General features: G+C 34.0%; 1 protein-coding gene across 1 annotated transcript; it reads right to left on the reverse strand.

Annotated features, from left to right (window-relative positions):
• Nucleotides 1-3,746: 3,746 nt before the first annotated feature.
• Nucleotides 3,747-5,507, reverse strand: LOC141697855 (cytochrome P450 77A2-like). Its single transcript, XM_074502410.1, has one exon. The coding sequence runs from the start codon at nucleotides 5,440-5,442 to the stop codon at nucleotides 3,934-3,936; it is 1,509 nt and encodes a 502-aa protein (XP_074358511.1). The 5' UTR covers nucleotides 5,443-5,507; the 3' UTR covers nucleotides 3,747-3,933.
• Nucleotides 5,508-19,848: the final 14,341 nt, after the last annotated feature.

Below are 19,848 nucleotides of genomic sequence, written 5' to 3' on the forward strand. Positions count from 1 at the left end.
CGCGGTTGGCTAATGTTTTATTCTTACTATTTTCCTGGATTTGCTTTTGTTTTATGTCTGATTCAAGTTTAATTTAATTAATTTAGATGATTTTACACCTCCATTTAAGACATGTTGTCAAGACGCCTCAAACCATACTAATGTTACGTCAAAAGGTAAATACTTATCAATTTCGACATGATTGTTGTCCGGTGAAATGTAGCGTGCTTAGTTTGTTTATTCTATGGCTTATTACTTTTTACAGATATCGGTGACAGTGTAAATGCAAGTATTTTCAATCTAATGCCAGTGCAAATGTACATGTTTGTTGATTATTTTCTCGGCCAAATTCTATTGTCTCACTTTGTATTTTTTCAGATTTCTGTGTCCATATCTTCTCGGATAATTTTTCAGTTGTTTTTGTAATTAAATATGATTCATGCATATATATTTTTTTAAATATATGTATCCGTGTTGATTGTAATTGGTCGTGATTGTGGATAGATTCTTTGCTTCTGAAACAGAAGTTTGCATATGTGTTTAAAATTGTAGGTTTGTTTATTATATTTCTCTGACTCATTTTTTTCCTTTTGTAAATTTTATTTGAGATTGATGTGCCTGAGGTTGTCCTCAGTGTTGTGCCTGAGGTTATAAGATTTCCTCATATAATAGTAGGGGTATTTTTGTAAATACAGGGGGGTTGACTTAAAATTATAAAACTACCCATTTAAATTGTACTCAAAATTCTTATAATCTCAGGCTAGATCGCTGAGGACAACCTCAGGTCCAGTTTTCTCATTTTATTTTTCATTTTTGTTATTTAATTTATTTTTTTCAGATACACATTCATGTTACTTACTATTTTCACATTTATTTTAGGCCTTGATATGGCAAGGCAATGGAAGTAAATGTTATAGATTTATATAACATGATATGGCGTATCATCATATCAGTCATTCATCATTTATATGTTATTTTTTCTCTGCACAGCAGGATATGACGTATCATAATAATGCCAAATATTGTTGCTCAAAAGTTGATATTTGCTTAGACTGTTGGCATTCGATGACCGTTGTAGTTAAAGTTCTCGATACTTCCCTTATAAATTTGTACATAATGTTTTCCAATTCTGTCAAAGATTATTCGGTACCAAAATATAGTTTATTTTGTTTGAATCTATCTATGTTTAAGTTGTACTACTGAACACATAATATGAGTTTTTTTGTAGTTATGTGCTTACAAATTTCCCTGCCCCAAGTTGGAATCTGGAATTCCTTGGAATACATCATTAATTTGAGTGTTATATTATTTAAAAAAGTGATAAACCGTTAATAAAAATCTTATTTGTATTATTCCAATTCCAAAAATTTGAGAAGGAAATAGAAGTAAAAATTTAATCTAATCATATTTATAGAAAGTATAATAATATAAAATATATTACCTCTATGAATATAGTGCCTAACAAATGTTTGCCTTCAATAAATATGTGATGAACATTGCAAAAATTAGTTGTATCATCATAACAAAAAGTGGTACTCAGTATTTCTAGATCGGTATCAGTCCAGATCAAGTCAGAATCCCATGCAACTTCTGTATATCTCATTTCCACCGCATACGGATTATATACTTGAAAATTGAACTGTGCTCCTCCTTCATATTCCAGATCAAGTCAGAATCTCATGCAAATTCTGTATATCTCATTTTCACCACATACAGATTCCATATTTGTACAAACAAAATATATCCGAACTGCTTTTAGATCCATTTCTACATTAATTTATATTCAATGATCGGTCTAATATCAAATTCTTATTGTAACAATGATTAAATTATAAGTGAAATGAACAACTTAACTCTTTGAAATTAGGTTTCCCCGCTGAAATAGTATGGATTAGCTATACTAACAAATGCAGATTCATTGAATCAACTTCAAATTGAACAAGGCATGCTGCGTTGGAGCTTCTGTCCACGGGTTTCGTACTGTTTACATCTGTTAACCTCAAGTTGTGGGTTTATTGGAATATGTTACAGTATTCTTCAGCTATTTTTACAAATCCTAAACAAATAGTTTTATTTTATGTTTTATAAATCAAATACCTCTATAATTATGTTTTATATTAACATTTTACATACGTTTGTAAAATATTTATTAATGTGCCACTGTTTATACTTTTTAGATGCAGAGTATGTGTCGTCACATAAAAATGGATGTGACTGTTGTATTGTATTGTCATTCTTATTTTTTTTTATTTTCCTCTATAAGTATAGCTAGTAATAATGATTGTTGTCTATTTTTAACCTCCTTAATTTTTTTGACAATATATTTTGTAAATTAAATTGTGGCTGCGAGTGTACTGCAACAGTCATTGTTATGGTATGTTATAATTTTATGTAAACCGGACACTACAATATTCACCAAAAATTTAAAAATAAATAACTAAAATAAATGCAAATAATTATTTACTGTCAATTCATCTTAAAAAATAAAAATTATATAAATTTTTGATAGCACACCTAGCGCGCGGGCAAAAATGCCTAGTTCTAATTAATAATACAGCTTGTACTTATCTAGGTCCGAACACTATTTTCTATATAAATTTAATTTTCTGTAGGTTTGGTATATAATCTGTATATAGCCAAATTATCGGTATGTAATAATAAATAAAATTTTAGGATTTATGCTTCAAAATAAATATTAATGATTCTAAAATACACGGCTAGACATTTTATAACTAGGATCATTATCGATCATTCACCTAGTACATAATGTGTCTACGGAGTAACCACCAAATCAGTGTTCCTTCCATCTGATCGATTCTCAAATTTTCTTAACTTAATTAGGAAACAAAAATGAATTAGTCATTTGATCCTTTCTTATCTTTCTAATTCTTTTTCCTAAAGTAGCGAAGTTCTTAATCAATGTCATGTAAGTACAAGTAATTAACATCGAATGAGAAGATTTGGACCATCATTAATTTAATCAAATAACAAATTGGAATACATATGTGGCTATTCAAATTAGCTTATGTATCAAGTTCAAGGGTGTAGTTGTTTAGTAAATACTCCCATCATCCCGGTTTTTTTATATAATATTTTTATTATAATCTGTCTTTGAACCATCATTGATTTAATCAAATGACAAATTAGAATACATATGTGGCTATTTAAATTAGTTTATGTGTCAAGTTCAAGCATGTGTTTGGTTAGAAAATCCTCCTATCGTCCCGGTTTTTTTATACAATATTTTTATTATAATCTGTCTTTGGATCATCATTGATTTAATCAAATGACAAATTGTAATAAATATGTGGTTATTCAAATTAGCTTTTGTGTCAAGCTCAAGCATGTGTTTGTTTAATAAATACTCCGATAGTCCCGGTTTTCTTATACACTATTTTTATTATAGTCTGTCACATAAAAATTGTTCATTTTTAATAATTATGATAAATAAGATATGAATAAAAAGTAAAAATAAAGTAAATATAGTCATCCGAGTTCTATATTATGTCAATTATTAATTTTTTTGTTTTGATAGAATAAAAAATGAATTTTAATTAATGGATAAAAATAAGTAGACAACACAACTAAGAAAATACGAAGCCGAAGCTAAACCCGAACCTGGACCGAACCTTTGACATCCCTATTGAAAGACCCCTCTACCAACTTCTACCTGCGCTCTTTAAACAATAAACGCCAACATAACAAATTACACTATGACTCATAAAAGAATAGCATTCCATAAAAAGAATAGATCATTACAGGGGGGCGAGACTGGAGATCACATCAGCAAGCAAGACCCAATCAAAAGGATTCCATAACAAACAAATTCTAAATAATGATATGGTGCAGTTTATTTATTCAAACAATTCCAATCATCTATGATCATCAACAAATTACATACTAGAAGAATAGCTATATATGATGAGTATTCCATAAATGTAACTAAAATGTCACTTAAACTCTAGGCTTAATTGTGGCTCTTAATGGATTCTTCATCACAACTGTGAACTCCAACTTTTCACTCAAATCGACCTTGCTCTTTTCAGGATATGCACTCCATTCGAATTCTTGAACAAGCCTTGCTGTCATCAAATTCAGGTGAATTGTTGCCATGTTTGCTCCCGGACAGATCCTTCTCCCCACGCTAAACGGCATCATTTTCACCCCTGTCACTCCAGTAATATCTGCATCCTCACTGCCCGTAACAAATCGGTCCGGATTGAATTTTTCGGGATCGGACCATATTTTCGGATCATTTCCGATAGGTGGTGTAAAAAATTCAACAGATGTTCCCAGGGGGATATCATAGCCTGCTAGTTTTGAGGGTTGAGTAACAGCATGACTTAGAACAAAATATGTAGGAGGGTGTTTCCTTAGTAATTCCTTTGTAACAGCATTTAAATACGGCATTTTTTCGATATCTTTTTCATCGATTTTCTTATCCTTCCCCACCGTCTTTAAGATTTCATCGTACAACTTCGATTGAATATTTGGATTCTCGATAAGTCGAGCTATAGCCCACTCAAGAGCCGTGGCTGTTGTATCGGTTCCCCCGTTTAGAAATTCCGAGCAGAGCGTTACGATTTCAATGTTACTTAGACGCGCTTTTCGACCTTCAATCTCTAAATCGAAAAGCGTGTCTAAATATGAAAAAGATAGCACCGATGATTCATCATCGCGTGCTAATTTTCGTTGTTTGACTAATGGAATTAGGGTCTCCAATTGTTCTCTTCGAACTTCGATTGCTCTTCTTTTTTGTTTTGAGAAAAATATACCCAAAATGGGTAAAAAATCGTCGACTCTCGGCTCGAGTGTGATTAAAACTTTTTTCATCATATGATCAACTCTTTCATTTGTTTCCTCGTCTAAATCGAGACCGAAACACATAGCCAAAAGTATGCAAAAAAATGCGAATCTCACATTTTTCAGCACCCAGACAGCACCATCATTCGCGTCCGCTTCAGACTTCAATCGATTAATAAGCCTGTCCATCGCACTCGATCTCAGATGATGAAACTCCTTAATTCGGCTCGAACTAAGCATATTCTGAACCAAATTTCGCCTCAACGACCGCCAAACCGGACCGTACGACGAAGAGTTCACCGTAAATTTGTTGCAACTAAATATGGTTCGAGTCGGATTCTCATCGGGCCGAGTTGCAAACACTTGACCCTTTTCAATCAAAGCCTCATGAGCCAAATCAGCACTAGTAACAATTATCATAGTCCTGGTACCCATTTTAAGAGTAAAAATGGGACCATACTCCGGAACCAAGTCTCTAACAAACTCGAAAAACTGCTTCCCAGAGCGTGCAGCCTGGAAAAGATTACCAACCAGCGGCCAACCTGGTGGTCCTGGTGGAAGATTGGGCTTTTTTGAAATGAATTTACGTGCCAAGACCAACATGAGGCTTAATGAAACAACCATGGCTATAGCTGCGAACATGCAGTTGTAGAAATCCATTTTTGTTTGAACAAAGAAGATACAAATAATATGTGTTTGTGTATGAATGATTTGTTTATAGAGCTAACGATGAAAGTTGATGAGGAGATAAGTGCAAGGGGGGCTTATATATATACACGAAAGGAATAACTTTCAACTACAAACGAGGCGGTAGTTTAATGAATTACAGCTATTGATTGGACAAATATATATGTTCAAACATGTCCACATCTATAACATACATGTCCATATCTGTAACATATGTGATCGCATAATAAACATTAATACAACAGAAAGGGCATTCAACACTTACAACTTCACCTCACTGTTTAGATGCACATTCAACACACGCACTACAACATCATAATTAAGGTGTTGGTTGAGCCTATTAAGATAGCTCAAGTAGCTAAGATTTATATTAATTAATTAAGATTTGTTCTAATAATTAGGGTTTATCCAGTGTTCATGCGGATTACCTATAATAAAACAAAAAGATTATACATTTTAATACAATTAATTTTGAGGAAAAATATATGTTAAAAAATATATTTAATTCCATATGTTTGTTGGACATATAATCATTTTAAATATATAACTAGTCTCCACGTTTTAATATAAGTCAAATCAAAATTTATTTTATATATATGGTCACACACTAATGTAAACAACTTTTTTAAATAAAAATAGTGAGAAACAATAATTTTTATAGTTGAAATTGGTAACTTTTAAAAAAAATAAAATTTTGAATTTGATAGATTGATGATTTTGTATAGATAAATAAATTTATATTTTAAGAATTCGCCAATTTTAATTATAAATATTATTGATTTCCACATTTTCGCATTAAAAGCCTATATAATAATTATATAAATATATGCACTACATGGGACCCGGTAACACTTATGTTATGTTTGTATGTTTAGTATTTGTTCGTCACATCACAGAGATACGAATACGGTTGTTGACTTAACGGCTAACTACATGATATATTTGTTGAAATATATTAATAATTAATGTAAGTCAAGATGTATATAGTTATTTTGAATTGATTTTTAGGTGTTTGTTTGACTTTAACTTTTACCCCAACTTATGTATATCCTCAAATGGTGATATACGTTGAACAAATATATTTAGCTAAGATAAATTCATTCACTATAAGTCAACACAAAAATACAAAAAAAAAATGTCAATTCCTTCCAACTGTACAACAAAATCTGATATAATAGATGGGGGGTGAAGTCAAAAAATAGAAACAATATAAATCTTTTGAATTATATCCTAAATTAGGTATCAGTTGAGACGTATTGATCAAGATTTTCACAGATAATTTTATATAGATATAATAATTTTAGATTTATATGGTGTTAGAAGTCCAATACAATGCTATAAGTGGTGCTATTTCTATAATTTGAAATCAAATGTCAAAAATTTAAATTTCAAATAAGTTCTATACTTGGATGCAAATATGCATATATGCATCATTAGTTCTAAATTTGAAACCAAGGATGCATTTATGTATCTAACCACATCATCAAACTACTATAAATGAGATGAATATTGTTGTACTTTAAATGAAACTTAGGAGAAGGTGACAAAATTTAGGTAAATTAGGAAATATTTGGTTTCAAAATGCAAGGAGTTGAAATTTTATTTTAGGATCAAAAGACACTTTTCGATGCCAAATTATATTAATAGCTATAACTATTTTGCATATTGTATTGGACTTGCTCTTAATAGATTTATATTACAAATTGTCTCAAAATATTTTAGAAGTTTAGGGAGATATATATAATTTTTGAAAGTTAAAACATTAATCATCATATTACTTATATAATCCAAGAGTTAATTATAGCACAAGAATATAGTTATGTATTGTAAAAAAAGAGCAAAATTCTATGGAAACCGCTATTTCAGCGGAGACCTCGCAGACAACCTAAGTTTTGCAATCAAAATATTTTAAAAAATATTATTTTGTGAAATATGTTCTATGAATATCTCTAATTCATTAAAATTATTGAAAATCCTTAAATTTAATAAGTAGAATGTATATGTTGTGCAAGCCGAAGAAATATTCTGCAAACCTTTATGTTGAGTAAAATATTTTGTAATGTTCTACATGCAGTACGTATATGATATTTGAAGATTTTGAATAAATTAATTCTCTTTGCAGAACAAGATCGGTAAAATAATACGTTTTACAATATTTTTATGCATAATTTTACTTGCAGGACATAAGTGGTCTCCAACAAAAAGGCGGTTTCCATAGAAATTAACAATGTAAAAAAACTATAGCTCTGTATTTAATGTCTCTCAATCTTTCAAAATAATTTACTCAATACACAAGATTTTAAAATATATTTCCAGAGCATCTCTCAAAACTCTTTGCTCTTTCTAAATTTCTAAATTTCTTCATTTACCCGCAAGGGTTGACTCAGTTGGTTAAAGAGGGGATAACTATTCTCTTGGTCACAGGTTCGAATCCCACAGGAGGAGAATTTATGATTATGCCTCCTGAGTGAATCCGTAGGGTTTACCTAGTACGCACCCGAAGGGTATCGGCTGCGGGTTATTTACGATTAAAAAAATTCTTCAATTCAACCATTTCTTTAAAGTTCCCTTTCTTAAATGTTATTCTCAATTTATTTACATTTGTAAAATTTTCTAAAGTAGTATATGTAATATATAATAGATGATGTCAAAGAATACTGAAGCTGACAATGTCATTAGCAATCAGTTGAGCTTGGGGCCAACCCTAAGTAAGTTGTATTGTTATCTAAATTTGTATTATGTACTTGTAACACTTAAAGTCTGTAAAAATGTAAAGGAGAAGACTGGAGTCATTTTCCTAAAACAGTATCAAGCCTAAGGATTCTATCTGGAAGAAGATCAAGAAGATCATTCCTCAGAAGAATTTTGAAGAAGCTTGGAGTTGAATAAATCTGTTTGGGGAAAAATGTTCTAAGTCAAGATCTCTACAAGTCACAGATTTAATGTTATAGAGAAGTCATTTGAGAACTCCAGAATGACTTATCGAGAAGTCATTCAAACTCCAGAGAGTACCGACAGATAAGCAATATCTACTCGACGGATGAGCAATATCTACTCGACGGATAAGCTATACATCTACTCGACGGATGAGCAATATCTACTCAACGGATACGCAATATCCACCGGGAGTAGAGAAGTCAGGAAACCTACTCGAGAACTTAAAAAGATATCGACAAGTCATTCTTTCACTAGAGAACTCAGAGTTATCGACAAGTCTATATCCATTCGAGAACTCAGAGATATCTACAAGTCAAGTGAAGTTATGAAGACTAGAGATCTCGATGAGCTGAAGACCTCTACAAGCCAAACTCATCATGGAGTACTAGAGATCTCGATAAGCCTTTGTACTTATCGAGATATCAAGTGTTCAAATGAATCAAACTGGAGATCTCGAAGTACAGTCTCACAGTACATAATTGCAGATCAGTGTAATATCTAAGATAAACAATCAACAAACAATCCAACAGCTGGATTGACAAGTCTACAAAAAGCAGTTTGAAGTGTGTGCAAGATCAATGGCAAAGATTAACTAACAGAGGAGGATTAAAGTAAACACGGGATGCTAAAGATATGCTAAGCCAGAAATGGAAGATTTGCTTTTCTATAAATAGAAATGACAAGTGACAGTTTAGAAAAGCTAATAGCATGTTTATTATCCATTGTGTAAACCAGCAGTTAACTGAGCTATAAAGTTAACACTGATCCTCTAGTTATAAGTAACAATTTAGATCAAAATTCTTGTAACACTCTCGAGAAGAAGCTGAGCCCTTTAACTTCAAAGAGCTTAGAAATTTTATAGCAAAGCATCTTAATTTTTAATACAAAAATTAAGTAAATTTTGAAGATCCGTGTTCTTTATTTTATGCAAGTTTAATTTCTGCATGAACACCTTTCTATACAAGATTTAATTTACTTTGTTCAACCATTATCTTTCAAGAAAAACCTAAAATTAGAAAAACACATTCACCCCCCCCCCTGTGTGTGATTCATTACCTAACAAGTGGTATCAGAGCAAAATCTGAAAGAAAACAGATTCAAGATCTTGGAAGAATGAATACACAGAAAATCAGTAGCATCAAAATTCTCACCTTTGACAAAACTAACTACACTCTTTGGAAAAAGAAAATGATGTTGTTTATCAAGATGGCCAATCTACTCTACACTCAGATCCTCAAGAATGGACCTTTCATTCCTGTGGTAAGGGTTGAGGAATCTACAGATGGAGACATTGTCATACCAGCTCATTATGCTCCAAAAGATCCTGTTGAGTATACTGATCCTGAAAAGGAGAAGGTTTCCCTGGATAGCAGTTTACAATTGATATTGATTGAGTCACTTAACAATGTGATGTACAACAATTTGTTAACTGTGACACTGCTAAGCAAATATGGGAGAAGATTTACGATTAAAAAAATTCTTCAATTCAACCATTTCTTTAAAGTTCCCTTTCCTAAATGTTATTCTCAATTTATTTACATTTGTAAAATTTTCTAAAGTAGTATATGTAATATATAATAGATGATGTCAAAGAATACTGAAGCTGACAATGTCATTAGCAATCAGTTGAGCTTGGGGCCAACCCTAAGTAAGTTGTATTGTTATCTAAATTTGTATTATGTACTTGTAACACTTAAAGTCTGTAAAAATGTAAAGGAGAAGACTGGAGTCATTTTCCTAAAATAGTATCAAGCCTAAGGATTCTATCTGGAAGAAGATCAAGAAGATCATTCCTCAGAAGAATTTTGAAGAAGCTTGGAGTTGAATAAATCTGTTTGGGGAAATATGTTCTAAGTCAAGATCTCTACAAGTCATAGATTTAATGTTATAGAGAAGTCATTTGAGAACTCCAGAATGACTTATCGAGAAGTCATTCAAACTCCAGAGAGTACCGACAGATAAGCAATATCTACTCGACGGATGAGCAATATCTACTCGACGGATAAGCTATACATCTACTCGACGGATGAGCAATATCTACTCGACGGATAAGCTATACATCTACTCGACGGATGAGCAATATCTACTCAACGGATACGCAATATCCACCGGGAGTAGAGAAGTCAGGAAACCTACTCGAGAACTCAAAAAGATATCGACAAGTCATTCTTTCACTAGAGAACTCAGAGTTATCGACAAGTCTATATCCATTCGAGAACTCAGAGATATCTACAAGTCAAGTGAAGTTATGAAGACTAGAGATCTCGATGAGCTGAAGACCTCTACAAGCCAAACTCATCATGGAGTACTAGAGATCTCGATAAGCCTTTGTACTTATCGAGATATCAAGTGTTCAAATGAATCAAACTGGAGATCTTGAAGTACAGTCTCACAGTACATAATTGCAGATCAGTGTATTATCTAAGATAAACAATCAACAAACAATCCAACAGCTGGATTGACAAGTCTACAAAAAGCAGTTTGAAGTGTGTGCAAGATCAATGGCAAAGATTAACTAACAGAGGAGGATTAAAGTAAACACGGGATGCTAAAGATATGTTAAGCCAGAAATGGAAGATTTGCTTTTCTATAAATAGAAATGACAAGTGACAGTTTAGAAAAGCTAATAGCATGTTTATTATCCATTGTGTAAACCAGCAGTTAACTGAGCTATAAAGTTAACACTGATCCTCTAGTTATAAGTAATAATTTAGATCAAAATTCTTGTAACACTCTCGAGAAGAAGCTGAGCCCTTTAACTTCAAAGAGCTTAGAAATTTTATAGCAAAGCATCTTAATTTTTAATACAAATATTAAGTAAATTTTGAAGATCCGTGTTCTTTATTTTATGCAAGTTTAATTTCTGCATGAACACCTTTCTATACAAGATTTAATTTACTTTGTTCAACCATTATCTTTCAAGAAAAACCTAAAATTAGAAAAACACATTCACCCCCCCGGTGTGTGATTCATTACCTAACAAGTGGTATCAGAGCAAAATCTGAAAGAAAACAGATTCAAGATCTTGGAAGAATGAATACACAGAAAATCAGTAGCATCAAAATTCTCACCTTTGACAAAACTAACTACACTCTTTGGAAAAGGAAAATGATGTTGTTTATCAAGATGACCAATCTACTCTACACTCAGATCCTCAAGAATGGACCTTTCATTCATGTGGTAAGGGTTGAGGAATCTACAGATGGAGACATTGTCATACCAACTCATTATGCTCCAAAAGATCCTGTTGAGTATACTGATCCTGAAAAGGAGAAGGTTTCCCTGGATAGTAGTTTACAATTGATATTGATTGAGTCACTTAACAATGTGATGTACAACAACATTGTTAACTGTGACACTGCTAAGCAAATATGGGAGAAGATTGAAATACTCTGTGAAGGAACTGAGGAAGTTAGATCTAATCAAAGAAGGATACTGATTTCACAGTATGAGGGTTTCATGGCTAAGCTCAAGGAAAGCATTACTGAAGTGTTTGAAAGATTTAATAAGTTGATAAATGACTTGCAGCTTCATGACAAGTACTATGAAGCTGAAGAAGTGAATCTAAAGTTCTTGCTTACCCTTCCTGATCATTTAGAACAGAAAATCTCAGCAATCAGGGAAGGGAGAGACTTGAGCAGGATAACTCTGGAAGTTCTATATGGAATTCTCAAAACCTATGAACTAGAGATGATTCAAAGGCAATCGCTGAGATCTGGTCAAGGACATGTTGTGGATGGCTCAAGTGCTCTAATTGTTAATGAAAGCCAAACATCCGATGATAAACTAAGATCTCATATCTCAGTTACCTCAACAAGTGAGCAGAAAACAATTGATTCACATGAGCAAGTCATACTAGAATTGGAAAAGGATGAGTTCTACACTCTTGAAGAACTGGATGAGCTAGATCAGTCAATGGCCTATCTGGCTAGAAAATTCTCTAATATTAGAGTAAGAAATCCAAGATACTTCAAAAGTAAAGGACAGTCTTTTAACAAAGACAACAGCTGGAAAGAGAAAGGGAAGTACAATTCTGATAGCAAAAGTGGTTACAAAACTGGATTTGTTGACAGATCTAATATAAGGTGCTTCAACTGTGATGAACTAGGCCACTTTGCTACAGAATGCAGGAAAACCAAGAAGGCAAAGAAAGATAAGTCTTATCTTGAACTTGAAGCAAAGTATGAAGCTCTTCTGAAGAAACAACAAAGCAAAGCTTATATTGCAGAAGGTAAAGTTGGGATGATTCTGAAAATGATGAAGATGAAGAACTTGGAAACTATGCACACATGGCCTTGGAGAAAGGAGAATCATCCTCATCTAAATCATTGGTACCAACTCCTACCTCCACTGATTTAAATGTGAATCAATATAAGGAAACTGTTGAAAATATGAGTATAGAAATGTTTCACATTCATACAAGCATGGTTGCTGCTAATGAAGAAGTTAGCAGATTAACAAAGTTAAATGAGAAGTTTGAAAGTGAAAAATAAGAAGCTAAATTGTTGATAGTGGAGCCTGAAGCCTTGAAACAAGAAAATGGTTATCTGAAAAACAAACTCAAGTGTGCAAATGAGATTGAAGCTGTGCTAAGAGAAAAACTGGAGAAAAGTGAAGTAAAGTTGAAGTCCTTCAACAATGCATCTGAATTGGTTGGTCAGTGCCATGAGAAAAATAAACCATGTGCAAACATTGTCATTGGTCTTGATTGTAATACCTTAAACAACAAGAAGAAAAACACCGGTGATAGAGGAAAAGCAACAAAGATTGAAAATGTTCCAGCAATGCTGAAAAATGTTGGGTCACCACTATTTAAGACTTGTGAGGTAAACTTCAGTGAAGAGGAATTGATTATCAAGCAAGAAATTGCAGATGAAAATAATGAAAAGAAGAATGCAGATTCAATTCAATCTTCCAAGGCTGAAGAAAATCTCTTGAACAACCAAAGTACCAAGACTCTTGTCAAAGAAACCAAGATTGAAGATGCAAGAAAAAAGAAGAAAAATAGAAGTGGAAGAATAGGGAAAAACAAAAGTAATAATCTGAACTATGTTGCAGATATTCCTAGAAAGAAGTATGGAATATGTAGTTCTACAAATCATCTAACTCATCTTTGTAAAAAGAGTGTTGGTAAGCCAACTGAAGGAATTTGCAAATACAATAAAGCAGATTTAGAAGATCCCTACTCATTCTGTGATAAGTTTGATTGCATCCCTTGTAACTTGAAAGTGATGAAGAGTTTCCAAAAACTAAGAGTAGACCTTAAAGAAATAAAAATTGAGTCTACATCAGAAAGGGAAAATTCACAACAATCATTGAACTCTATTTTATCTGAAACAAATCACTCTACTTCTGCTAAATCAGTTAACAAGAAGAAAGTACCCAACATTGTTTGGGTTACTAAACATAACTGAATCTCATTGTGTGGAGGGCAAAGTGAAGAAAGTCATATAGATCATTGACAGTGGATGTTCCAGATATATGACAGGTGATAAGGCCCTGCTATCACAGTTTGAGGAGAAAGCTGGCACATTGGTGACCTTTGGAGATAACAACAAAGGATTCACAATGGGATATGGCAAGATTATTTCTGAAAATATTATCATTGATGATGTAGCACTAGTAGCTGGTCTTGAGGTGAATCTTCTCATTATTAGCCAATTTACAGACAAAGGCTTTGAAGTTTTATTCAACAAAGAAGAATGCATCTTTATCAGCAAGAAAACTGGTGAAATTGCTCTGAAAGGAGCAAGAAAAGGAAGCTTATTTGTTGCAGACTTGGACTCAATAAATAAGGATGGTATTTGCTCCTTCTACACCAAAGCATCAGAAGAACAAAGCAAGCTATGCAATAAGAAGCTGTCTCACTTGAATTTCAAGGCAATTAACAACTTAGTCAAAAAGGAGTTAGTAAGAGACATGCCCAAGCTGGAGTTTTCTCAAGTTAAAGTCTGTGAAGCTTGTCAGAAAGGAAAGATGAAAAGATCTAGTCACAAGTCAAAAACTGTGAATTCTATTAGTGCACCCTTGCAACTAATTCACATGAACTTGTTTGGCCCTGTAAATGTCTTATCTATTTCAAGGAACATATATGCACTTGTGATGGTGGATGATTTCTCAAGATACACTTGGGTAGAGTTCATGAACTCTATAGATGAAACTCCACATATCATAATTGAGCACATTAAGAAGATAGAAAAATAGGCTGAGGATTACAATTGTGTGAAAAGACTGAGAAGTGATAATGGATCAGAATTCAGAAACGCTACATTAAGGGGATTCTGCAAAGGCAAAGGCATTGTTCAAGAGTTCTCAGCTTCCAGGACACCTCAAAAAAATGGTGTAGTTGAGAGAAAGAACAGAACATTGGTTGAAGCTGCTAAAACAATGCTGCAAGATGCCAAGTTGCCAACAAGTTTCTGGGAAGAGGCTGTCAACACTGCATGTTATACATAGAACATATATCTCATTAACAAGGCACATGGCATGTTAGGTCACACACACTGTAGAAGGGGGTTGAATACAGTGTATAGCACAATCAAATCGAATTCAAAGAACACAAGTAACAGAAAATAAACATTATTAAACTCTGTTACAATGTAGAACTGTCCTCTCTCAGTGATGAACAAAATATCACGAGAGCTGCTAAGGTTACAATGAATATTATTCTCGATAATGATAACACTTATAGTGTAAACCCCATGTCTGTGTTTATATACTACACAGTTACAAGATAATCGCTAATTGATATGGAATATAATTCTGCTTCCTAAAATATGTTAGGTCACACTTTCACTGTAGAGGGGGTGAATACAGTGTTTATTACAATCAAATCAAACTTCAAGAACTTATATAACAGAAAACAAACTTTATTGAAACAATAAACTCTGTTACAATCTGGAACTGTTATCTCTCAGTGATGAACAAAATATCACGAGAGCTGCTAGGGTTACATTAAATAATATTCTCGATAATGATAACACTTATAGTGTAAACCCTATGTCTGTGTTTATATACTACACAGTTACAAGATAATCGCTAATTGATATGGAATATAATTCTGCTTCTTAAAATATATCAATCAGATATCTTCTATTCCAAGTATTCCATTCTTCACGGAATTCCTTCTTCATGCATATCTCTTCTTATGTTTATCTTGATCTTCTTAACTTTAATCAGCTACTGTCCTTATCTGATCATCCTTCAACACTTAAGTTCTGATATCTATCTCCTGATGCTTATCTCCTGATAACATAAGTACTGATATCCCTTAAGTTCTGACGTCCAGTATAAGTACTGATCAGTTAAGTACTGATTTGTTCTGTTCAAATAAGATCTGAAATCTAAACATAAAACATATTAGCCATGACATTATCAAATATATCTAACAATCTCCCCCAACTTGTAAATTAGCAAAATATACAAGTTTAACAGATATTTGATGATGTCAAAAACATTAAGTACAAATGCATGAGAAATAGACAAGATAACTACAACTTACAGTCCTTAAAGCTTTTACCAATTCAACTTCTGATAACAACTTTGGTCTGTATACACATCCGAATTTAAGTAGTTGTAGATCTTTGACTTGGCTTCATCATTTTCTGATCTCTCTGATGTCAGGAGTTGTTCTGAGATAATTCTTCAACAAACATTTCTCATCATATCTGAGTTCATCAATCATTCTCCGTTTGACATCTTTAAGCTCTGCAGTATCTTCACCAGTTTGAAATATTGCAGCTCTGAGATCATTAATCTTTGCTCTTCTCAACTCCCGATCTAGTCTTATGACATAAGCTTTGTTAGACTCTAGATTGAATTCAAGCCCCTTAATACCAAGATATGTTCTGATCTGTGCAGTATTAGGCTTCATATCAACAATATCACCATTATGATTTCTGTACTTTGGAACATATCTGCTGTCAGACTTAACAGAATAAAGCCTTTTCTGTCTCTGAATCTGTTCTTTTAAGTAGTTTGCAGCAGTCTCTGTTATTCTGTTATCCACTTGAAGTAAGAAAAGTACATGCTCCAATTCTTCAAAATACTTCAAAGGAATGGCATTTTGTCTTATATGATAAACCCTACCATCTGTCATGAAATACAACATGATGTATTCTTTCAAGTAGGTATGGTAAACCATCTGTACAGATTCTAGTTGATTCAATCTCTCAGGAGTTGCTCCAATACCTGGTTCACTCAAGGAAGTTGGATCATCGGTAGTGTTGTGTACTCTTCTTTCATCAGCACTTCCCAATCCAGTTTTATCTCTAGCTTCCTTTCCAGTAACTACTCTTGCTTCAAAACCACTTGGAGTAGTCTTCAAAGATTGAGTCTGTTTTGCTTTAGTGAATCCTGGTAGGAGTGTTTTAGATTTATTTTCTGATATCAAGTTAACTTGAGCACTGTCAGAGGTTACTTGCTTCTTCTGAATATCAGAACTTATAATTTCTTGACTCTGAACAACTTGAGCCATGTCAGAGGTTGTTTTAAGAACTTTTCTTGAAGTCAGAGCAAGATCATCTTTTCCATCAGTAATTTCTTCTTCCTCAGGAGGTACATAAGGCTTGATAGGTTCACCAACCTTTTCTTTACCCTTGGATCTTGGATCTATCTGTGGTTGTGATCTAGCCAAAGTTTCTTCAGTATGTATCCTTTCTTTGATCACAATGCCTTTAGGTTTTGGAAGTAACTTTTTACCAGAAGCTTCAGATTTAGATGTGACTTTCTCTGATTTAAGTCTGGCTTCTTCTTCCTTTAAACTTTCCAAGTCCATCCCTGGATTTTCTTGAAGAAATAACTGTCTTGACATTTCCTCATCAAGATCTAGAAGTTCATCAGAACTTATCCTTTTACCAGCAGCAGAACTTATTCTTTTCCCAGTATCAGAACTTGTTCTGTGACTAGCTTGTCTTGATGTAAACCTTCTACCTTGACTATGACCACTACCCATTCCAGAGTTTCCTTGGTCATCTTTTCCATCATCCTTTCCTTGCAGTGACTTGTTGGTTTTGCATTTGGACTTAATTACCTTCTCCCCCTTTTTGGCATCAGCAGGTAATAAAAGAGAGATAAGTAGTTCCACTGAGGTCTGGATTTCAGTAAGTTGCGATTGCTGAGAAGCTTGATTTGTCAGAATTTGATCAATTTGAGCTTGTTGCTTCTCTTGAGTTTTCTCAATATAAGCAACCCTGTCAATGGTAGGTTGGAAGAACTTTTTCTTATCAATTTTCCAAACTTGTTCCTGTTTGATAAAGTTCTCCTGAATCTTGTGTAGCTCTGCATGAGTGTTGGAATGAAGACCTTGTAGATGTTTAGTACTCAATGCAGTGACTCTAAGCTGGGTTTTAAAATCATCAGAATGTAACATTTCATCAGCTTTAGTCAAGTGCTCAGCAAGATGTAAAGCATTTGGAACACATGAAACTGAGTTCCATTCCTTAGTCCACTCCTGACCTGCAGGAGTTTCACTCCAAGGTACTGGTGCATCCCTGATAACAAACTCCTTTACCAGTTCAGACTTAGGAAGAGTCAGTGGAGGAGTATGTCCTGAAGGACCTGCTTCATCAGCATCTACAGTTGTAGCAGCCTCACCAGTATCTCCAACATTTGCAGCATCAGAACTTAGAGAATCAGTATCTTCTGATAAGACAACTGTGTGAGTAGCAATGGAGGCTTCAACATCCTCTAATTGCTGATCTGATACTAAGTTCTGATCAACAGCCATATCTTGATGCTCACCTAAAATCTGATCATCAGCATCTTGATGCAGAGAAGGTGTTAGTGATAACTCAGGAGTTTGAACAGCATCAGTAACAGGTGTTGTGGAAGGATTATTTGCTGTTGGAGCTTCTAAGAAAAGTATTTCAGGCACAACCAGGTTCTGAATATCAATTTCAGCACTTGTGCCTGGATCAACAAGAGACATAGAAGGTGAATTAGCCTTGTCAGATACAGGTTCCTGAGATGGAGTTGATGGAGAAGAAGTGACTGGAGCAAATTCCTTGTCTTGTGAGATCAGAGATTCCTGATCCCCTTCCTTAGCTGCTTCCTCCTCATCATCTGAAACTGGCCTTTGTGCCCTCTGTTTCTTGTACTTCCTTGTTGATTTGGATTCCTTGGGAGTTTCAGGAACCGTCATACGTCTAAGCCTCTTGAGAAGCCTAGAACCCCCAATTGCAGAATCCTTCTGAGAAGTTGCCTTCTCAGCTTCATTTACCACAGGTTCTGAAGAGGGAATCTGATCCTCAGAATCTGATTCATCTCTCAAAGTAATGCTTCTCCTCTTTTGAGGTGTTTGAGGAACAGTCTTTGTTCTCTTTGGCTTAGAGGATGTAGGCTTCACAGTAGGTGCTGAAGAAGAAGGTTGAGCAGTCTGTGAAGTGGAGAGATAGGATTTGAGATAAGTTCTGAGGGTAGGTTGAGTAGAATGAGAGGTAGGTACTGAGGTTGATGGATTTTGGTTATGGTGAGTTGGTTGAACATTTGAGTAAACAGATTTGTAAGTAGCAGGATCAGCATTTACCAGAATCTGTTTCACAGACTGAGGAATCTGTAATTGTCTCACCATTGATTTCTTTGTGTCAGCATTTATCAGGTCGTTAAAGTACCTTTTTGCAACCTTAAAAGGTGGGGTTTGAGTGCTGACTAACTGGGGTTCAGCAGTACAATACGTATAAATAAGTTGACAGAATCTAGCAAAATAAACAACATCTCGATCTTCTATCATCCTATCCCCAATAAAACCAATTATTCCAGTTGCAAAATCAAAATGAGTTTGATGGATAATAACATACCCGATGTGCTGACTCAGAATTGGGATGGCATCAAAATTTGAACACTTGTTGCCAAAAGCCTTGGTGATGCAATCGAAGAAGAAACTCCATTCTCTTCTGATATTAGCCCGTTTTAACTGTCCAAGTTTCATCAGACTCTTTTCATATCCCAAATCAGTCATTAACCCCCGAAGTTCTGATTCCTCTAGTATAGAGAAGGTACAATCTTCTGGAAGATGTAATGCTCTTCATACTGTACCAGGAGTGACTACATAGGATGAATCACCCACTTGGAAGATAATACTGGGAGTTCCTCGTTTACCACCATCATCAAAAACTCCAGTCCTCCAGAACCGCAGAACTTGTTGACTTGAAAATAATTCAGGCTGAGTTAAGGCGTACCCAACCTCACTATGTGCAAGAAGATCTTGCACAAAATGCAATTCAGATGGAGCTTCAGCATGATCAAGAATTACAGCATAGTTGTTTGGAACAAACTTTGCTCCATCAATGATTAAATCCTTTGGTGCCATGTGAAAAAATATTGAAATTCAAGTATGCCTGTTAGGTGTTTGAGATAATGTCTGTATGAAAAACCAACGTGAGAAAGAATGAGAAAGAGAGTAAAAGTAAGAAGAGAGATAAAGTATAAAGAAAATAAAAGATT

This window comes from Apium graveolens, chromosome 11 (genome assembly GCF_009905375.1).
Source record: "Apium graveolens cultivar Ventura chromosome 11, ASM990537v1, whole genome shotgun sequence".
Taxonomy (NCBI): Eukaryota; Viridiplantae; Streptophyta; class Magnoliopsida; order Apiales; family Apiaceae; genus Apium; species Apium graveolens.